This window comes from Archocentrus centrarchus, chromosome 16, assembly GCF_007364275.1.
Source record: "Archocentrus centrarchus isolate MPI-CPG fArcCen1 chromosome 16, fArcCen1, whole genome shotgun sequence".
Taxonomy (NCBI): domain Eukaryota; kingdom Metazoa; phylum Chordata; class Actinopteri; order Cichliformes; family Cichlidae; genus Archocentrus; species Archocentrus centrarchus.
In genome coordinates, this window is record NC_044361.1 from 17,111,064 (window position 1) to 17,118,396 (window position 7,333).

The window sequence follows — 7,333 nt, forward strand, 5'->3', positions numbered from 1 at the left end:
AAATAAAACCAGAATGCAATGATTTTCTAATCTCATGAACTCATATTTTATTAGATTTAAAACAGAAAAAATATATGTGTGTGTGTATATATATATATATATATATATATATATATATATATATACACACACACACACACAGTACCAGTCCAAATTTTTGACACAGTCACCCATTTCAGCACCTGGACTCTTCGATTATGAAGCCATACAGTAATAGAAGCAGTTTGCAGTTTTAGCATTGTCTTGTTCAGATATGCAAGGCCTTGCCCAAAAAAGATGTCGTCTGAATGGGAGCTAATACAGGCCCTAATGCACCTCCGCACCATTAGAGATGCAGGCTTTGGAACTGATGCGATGTCCATGTTTTCCAACAAGAATCTCAAATTTCAATTTGTCTGACCACAGAACAGCTTTGTGTTCCTGAGCCCATGCATTAATTTTGATTAATCTATTATAGATCCAATTATTAATCTAATTGCATCTATTATAGTTGATGCAATATTCAAAATCATTGCAATTTTACATTGAGGAACATTATTCTGAAATTGTTCCTCAATTTGTAGAGTTTTTTGCAGATTGGTGAACGTCAGCCCATCTTTACTTCTAAGAAACTCTGCCTCTAAGATGCTCTTTTTATACCCAGTCATGTTACCGACCTGTTGCCGATTAACGTATTTAGCTGCAAAATGTTCCTCCAGCTGTTTCTTTTTAGTGCCACTTACATTTCCAGCCTTTTGTTGGATCTGTCACAACTTTTTGGAGACATGTTGGTGCCAAAGTCAAAAAGAGCTAACATTTTTCATGAAATTGTAAAATGTCAAATTTTAAACATTTGACAAGTTTTCTATCTTCTATTGTGAATTAAAAAAATGTGTTTGTGAGATCTGTGAATCATTTCACATTCCTGTTTTTATTTACATTTTAGAGTGCCAACTTTCTTGGTATTGAAGTTATAGTTTTCCCCATAGAATATTCTACAAACTCTAAAAGTGAGCATAAGTTGTTATGTGGTTGTTTCTGTAACACACTTAGACATCTACCTTAACTAATATCTCATTATTCTCTGGATAGAAACCTTCAGCCTGTCTTTGTGAAACTTCCCCTTGGTCTTTAGCTGCTTTCACCCTGACAGGAAGACAAGTGATATTTTTGGAGAGGCATTCTTCTTACTCTCATTCCATAATTTTACTTTACCATTTTTTCCTGAAACAAAGTTCCATAAATCCACTATAAACCACCTCCCACAAGCAGGAAAAATGAACTGTGATCGAATTCAGTATGTGTGATGGCCCCACTGCCCTCTCATCCCTGCAGCTGTTCAAATTGGGATTCATGCAGTCAGTGTGTATGTGAGTCACCTTCCCAAGAGAGATAGGGAACCTGGGTGAGAGGGAGGGTGAGGGAGAATGAGAGAGCAGAAAGCAAAAAAGACACAGCATAAAGCAGAGGAGGTGGGGGCCGGAGTGTATGTGAGTCATAAGACCCCTGGTTGAGGTGATGATCCTCAAGATGCTATTTCTGGAGTCACCATCAATTCTGTGTTATCTCCTCCACCAGTCACTCTGTGTGCTTTGTGAGTGTGCATGCATGTGGGCGTGGTAATAGGGCCATGAATAAGACATCCTTCCAGCTGATTGCAACAAGAGCATCTACAGCGTGTAGAAAAGAACACTATTAACCTCTTGCTTGAATGACCTTAAAACCATAATTATATAAATGGCAGTTTAAATCTATAATCATAACTCATTTTGCAGTTTTTCTTCATTAAGAAAAAGAGGAAGGCACCATATCTTGAGGAACACAAAATCTTACTTAACTAGTATTGTATATTTAACTAACCCTGCAGGGAATTTAGGAAGTAAAAGTGTCAGTTTGGCACAGTCATAAATGGCAACTGTGAGATTTTACAGTGAAACAGCAGGGAAGATTAAAAATTAAAATTAGATAAAACATTTCACCCATTTGACAACTGGGAAGTATTTTTAATTCTGCAGGGAGACATAAAATATTATCAGCTAAGCCATGTTATACTCCTACTTTATACCACTTTATACCCACTGCTGTTGGGAGGTATAAAGTTTTATCAACAGTTAAGCCACCAGTCTGACAGCTCACTGCACAATGTGCTGCATATATAATTTTCACACATTTCTGATCCACCGATATGTCAGTTTTATTGTGCTGTTTGAAAAATAGACATACTGCATTTAGACAGATTTATATTTGTTCTTTATCCAATCTGTTCTCCAATAAGTATAGCATCATTTTTTTAAATTTACTAGGATGATCCACTGTTACATCAGGAAATACTTGAAGTTAGAGTTATAGCAGGAAAAAAAAATCCATTATGGATTTGAGATTGTAATGCAGCAGGGAAAAGCATAAAAATCAGCACTGATTGCTTGCTAAAGTCTTCGCCACACTAGAAGGTTTGTCCATAATGGCTTGTTTAACAACTTGGCTTTTCTTCATGTCCTGAAGATCTGCAGCTCAGTGGTTGTGTATCTTGAAAATGAAATGCCTTGCTTATTACTAACTTCTTTTTCATAGTTACAACTATGCTTCTGTGTTGCATCTGAGAGCAAATGTGTTAAAATGACATCAGGATTTTTTTTTTTGAATAATAGTAAAAAGACAGAAGATTGGAGGTAATAAGAATAATATTGAAAAGGTCAACTTACACAGACAATAGTAGTCACCATAGCATCTCAACATTTTATACAGTAAATATGCGAGCTGTGCTGCCTGGATCTGATGATGAAATATAGTTTGGAAAGACCTGCAGCATGGGAGGCTTGTAGCTTGGACAGCAGCATTGTTCTAACCAAGTACAGTTAAAAAAAAAAAAAAAAAAAAAAACTCATATAATAGTCATATGATATGAAAGTCATATTACAATGATGAAACCAAAGATACACTGCAAGAAAAACAATGCAAAAACAGGCTTTTAAAGTGGTAGAATTACAGTATTTGTAATAAAAATGTTTGTAACGCATGTAGGTAGACACAGTGTATTAAAAAGCAGCAAAACATGGCCATTATCAGCTTATTGTGCTTCTAAGTTACAGTTACAGTGTGAATACTTGTATAAAATACAGGAATGAATGAAACAGAAACCCTCTTAATATTCATTCCTTCAGTTTCCGATACAGTACATAAACAAATTATCTATACAAAAAACAAAAAAATAAACCAAAATGTGGTGTCAGAGTTTATCAGTTCACTGGTGTTAAACCTTGCTGTCTATAAATGCTATTTCAAGTTTTGTGTGTGATAGTAGGAAGGCAGTTATTGAATCTCTTTAATTCAACCATTAGTGCTGTCAAATATGATGTCGCTGATTTCTCATTGGAGAGCTGCATGTGCTCTCATCATCCCTTTGTTATGTAACCCGTGTGTCACGTTGTGTCTCTCGATGCACCCGTCTTCATGTCTGGTGGCTATTAACATTTTGATTTAAAACGCTGTCTGCTTTGATGGATACGTGTGTGTCTACAAACTTGCATTTGTCACAGAGTGAAAAGGAGACACGGGAAGGGGAGAGTGTTTAGGTATTAAAAAAACGATGAAAGAAATGATAGTAGGCATGATGAATGTCTTATTTGCCATATCTGGAAAGTAATCTGACAGATCGTACTGTTCTACATGCTCTGTCCGGTTCAATGTAACTTTCATCAGCCTGTCTGGTCTCGTGTATTGATTCTGTCTGAAGATTTACTGAAGGAAACAAGGTCAGTGGCCTAATAAGACAGAAGATAGACACAGAAATCTGCCCATACTGTCTCTTCTAATCTGCATTTGTGTCTAATCTGTTAGGACACTGTGAACCTTTAGGAAAGTTAAGACCTTTGAGTTACCGCATTCATACTTTGTGATTCACGGCTCTCGTTGTCAGCCTGGATGAATGTTTGAGATAAATATGGTACATTTGCACTCTTATCAAGTAATAACGCCATACATGAACTGATCCTGATGGTCTCTAGGCAGAGATAATGATTGCTGTGTTCAGCTGTACTTTTGATCATTTCTGGGAACAGGAGCCAATAACATCAAAGACTGCATCTGCTACTCGTCACCCTCCAGCAGTAACAACATTCTCTTTTTACAAAAGGGAGAATTCTCTTGACAGAAAAAAAAAGGCTCTGTGTGCAAACGACAGTGTTGTTTTTCTGTGGATGCCTTCTGTGAATTTCTTAATGACTTCTTTTCTGAATAAGACAGTGTGTGTTTTTTGTGTTACTGTTTCATACATCTGATAAAAGCAACCCCTAAATTTTGTTCATCCTTTTCAAGTCTTTAAAATCAGGTTTTAATGTCAAACAAACAAAGATGAAGAACCAATACTATCAGTTATGTAAGCTGACCTTTCAAAAAGAGAAATTGCACACATGGATTGACAGACACACACCAGTCCTCATACAACCTTCACTTCAATTTATGCCTTGACTTCAGCATTGATCAAGGCTTCGACTTTGTGGTCACTGGCTGGATGTTCTGGACTTTGGTAAGTGTGACTGGCACCTTTCCGTCTCCTGGAGTTGGTGCTCTCATTATTGGAGTACCTGCAGCATAAGCAGTTCCTGTGATTGTGATGTTCATATTTATATGCAAAAGCAGAATCCTTTCACTTACTCTACTACTAAAGTTCACTGAATTATGCATTATAGCAGGAAAGGTGAGAATGAAAACTTACCAACTGTTGCTTGCAGATCTGCCAGCCTCTCCTTAAACTTCTGCTGCAGAAACAATTCCTCTTTGGAGTAGCTTTTGGCAAAGGCAGACAGCAGGAGACCCACAGCCATGGAGGTGCCTCCCACACAGAACAGCACAGCACCAGTCAGCTTACAAACATCCAGCGCACGGTTGAAACTGACGGCATGGCTGTTTCAAAACAGTTTAAAGCAATAATTCATTTGCTAAGAAGTTTTTTTTTCAGTCTTTTTTTTTTTAGAAGAGACAGTATGGGCAGAACACTGCTCTTGAACTTGATCAAGACTAATAGGTAATTACTTGAAATAAAATATATAATGTTAAGTCTATGTGACCTTTGCTATTTAAGAATAGCAAAGATGGTATAAATTCTTCACCATTCATATATTGTACTGTTTCTATACCTGTCAACAAAGAGCAGATCATCTTCACCAAATGCTTCAATCTTGGCTGGAGTGGCATAACCTACCAAAACAACAATGAGGCCCGCAAACAAGATCAGAGTACCGAACGCGAGACAGACCTGCAGAAGAAGAAGCCAAAGAATAATGCAAGTCAAAAAAAGCTTATGCAGATATTGTTACAGTTGTCAATCATTGGTTGCATTCTTTTTAGTTGCATAATATCAATTAACTAGTAGCGGACAAGATGTTGTTTTGGTTGAACAAGCTAAAGGTTAACCTGACCTTCCAGAGTAAAGAGCTCCACCTGCTAGGCAATCTCTGAATCTGAAAATCTTCATCACGTTCCCAGATAGAAGCTGTGCAGTCCTCATAAAACTGGATAAGGAATCAAAGGTAGGCATATACGTTCTTAAAATTCACATTTTGAAAACAAACCCACAAGATATAAAGGTCTGGTGATTATGTGATGAAGCGTTTATGCGTTTGTGACTTTTCTAGGAGAGAATTGTTCGTACAACATAATGTATTTGTTTTTGTGCATGCTGTCTGTTTACACTGTCACCTGGTGTAGGTAGGAGCGGACTCCATACTGCTGGTAGTTTCCACTGGTTTGAACTTGCTCACCATATTCTGACCCACAGATCTCTGAGCAAGAAGTCATCCTTCACGTCTGTTTACCTGAGAAGACACACACATATATATATGCTTCATTGAAAGCTAGGGTAGGCAATAATTTTGTGGTATCACTTAGAAAACAAAGCATGTATAATAACCTTTCAGCATATTTAAATTCAAGTGATTTGAAAGGAAACTAAACTCTCACATCTGTTCTTAATCATAGCTCTTTGCAGAGCAAGGACATTTCATTAAATTTCATTAAATAAATGTGCATGCATATCCCTCCAGACAATGGAAACCTTAACTTAATGGGGGAAATCTTGTTCAGAAAGAGCCAATTTCAGAATTGGCAACAACAGCAAAAGGAGAGTGTGGTTATAATGTAATGAAATGTTTTTTCATCACCAAAGTTTTTCAAGAACAATAGAGGCATCAGAGGGATTTGTTAAGTTGTGCAGATAGATTTACCATGAAAGCAGCTGGTCAGTGACAATACTAAAGGCTGCTCTGCTCACCACAGCTACAGCCCCATGGCTGAGGCTGTTTCAGTTTCACATGTATATTCATGTTTATGAGCAAGTTTGTGCTGCAGGCAGTAGGAGTTTAGAACAGACAGTTTGTTTTTGTTTTTGTTTATGTACACAGTTTCTGGTCAAATTGTTTATACATGTTTTCACACACACATACACACACATGTGCAGTACATTTATGCTTTTGGGCACATAGGCATGCAGCCTCACACACCTGTTATATAACATTGTACTGAAGGAATGGGTGCTTTAGGACATTGAGTTTAATGATGCATTCTGCTTATCTGCTGTTATGAAATAAAGCATGACATATGACTCTTTAGATTCAATAATGTTTCAGTTGAACGCAGACGGTGCAGACATACTTAGAAAAATATTCTTTTTTATGAAGTTTAAATGAAAACATTAACAAAAAAACATATTGTGCTGTGTTCCACAGATAAAGCAATATACTTAATATTTTTGCAATTTGCTACAGTGCAAATTACAGTTTGCTTTGTAAATTACGCAATAGTCTAGTCATATATGACAACAGGATATTATGTAAAAACTAATACTGTTGTGGTTAAAACAATAAAAAAACTAACTTAGGTTGCACTCATAAGACAACCAATGGCCTAATATACATTCTGATGCATCAGACCTACTGTAATGTACATGAAAGATGAAACCGCAAGGGTTACACACCTCTTGTATTTGGAAGCACATTCTACTAAACTAATTAGTAAATTATTTACAATATTATTAATAAAATAAAAAAACATATAATAATAACAATAATCTATGTAATTATTACATTCATGGTTAATTGCACATTACTAAATTATTTCACTGTTAAAAGCCAATAAAATGTTTACTACTTAGTAACATTATCATTTATGCTACTTTGTCGTTAGTTTGCATAATATAAAATTAATAAATCGCTAATAATATAGTATTATTATTATATTTAGTGGATTAATGATTTCAAGGGCAACCAGCACTGCTCTTTTGCAGCTTTCTCAAAGTCACTAGCACCTCATAGATGCACACAATGCGTCTTTTAGCATTGGTGCTATGATGCATTTGTAT

The 7,333-nt window shown here is 36.2% G+C and overlaps 1 protein-coding gene across 1 annotated transcript in view; it reads right to left on the reverse strand.

Annotated features, from left to right (window-relative positions):
• Nucleotides 1–2,157: 2,157 nt before the first annotated feature.
• Nucleotides 2,158–7,333, reverse strand: part of nrsn1 (neurensin 1) — a 7,191-nt gene continuing 2,015 nt past the window's right edge. Inside the window, exons 2-6 of the mRNA XM_030750906.1 lie at nucleotides 5,677–5,792; nucleotides 5,397–5,489; nucleotides 5,115–5,233; nucleotides 4,694–4,881; nucleotides 2,158–4,562 (exon numbers count right to left, since the gene is read on the reverse strand). Coding sequence (XP_030606766.1) covers nucleotides 4,459–4,562; nucleotides 4,694–4,881; nucleotides 5,115–5,233; nucleotides 5,397–5,489; nucleotides 5,677–5,775 — 603 coding nt within the window. The 5' untranslated portion in view covers nucleotides 5,776–5,792 and the 3' untranslated portion in view covers nucleotides 2,158–4,458. The remainder of the gene's footprint in view (nucleotides 4,563–4,693; nucleotides 4,882–5,114; nucleotides 5,234–5,396; nucleotides 5,490–5,676; nucleotides 5,793–7,333) is intronic.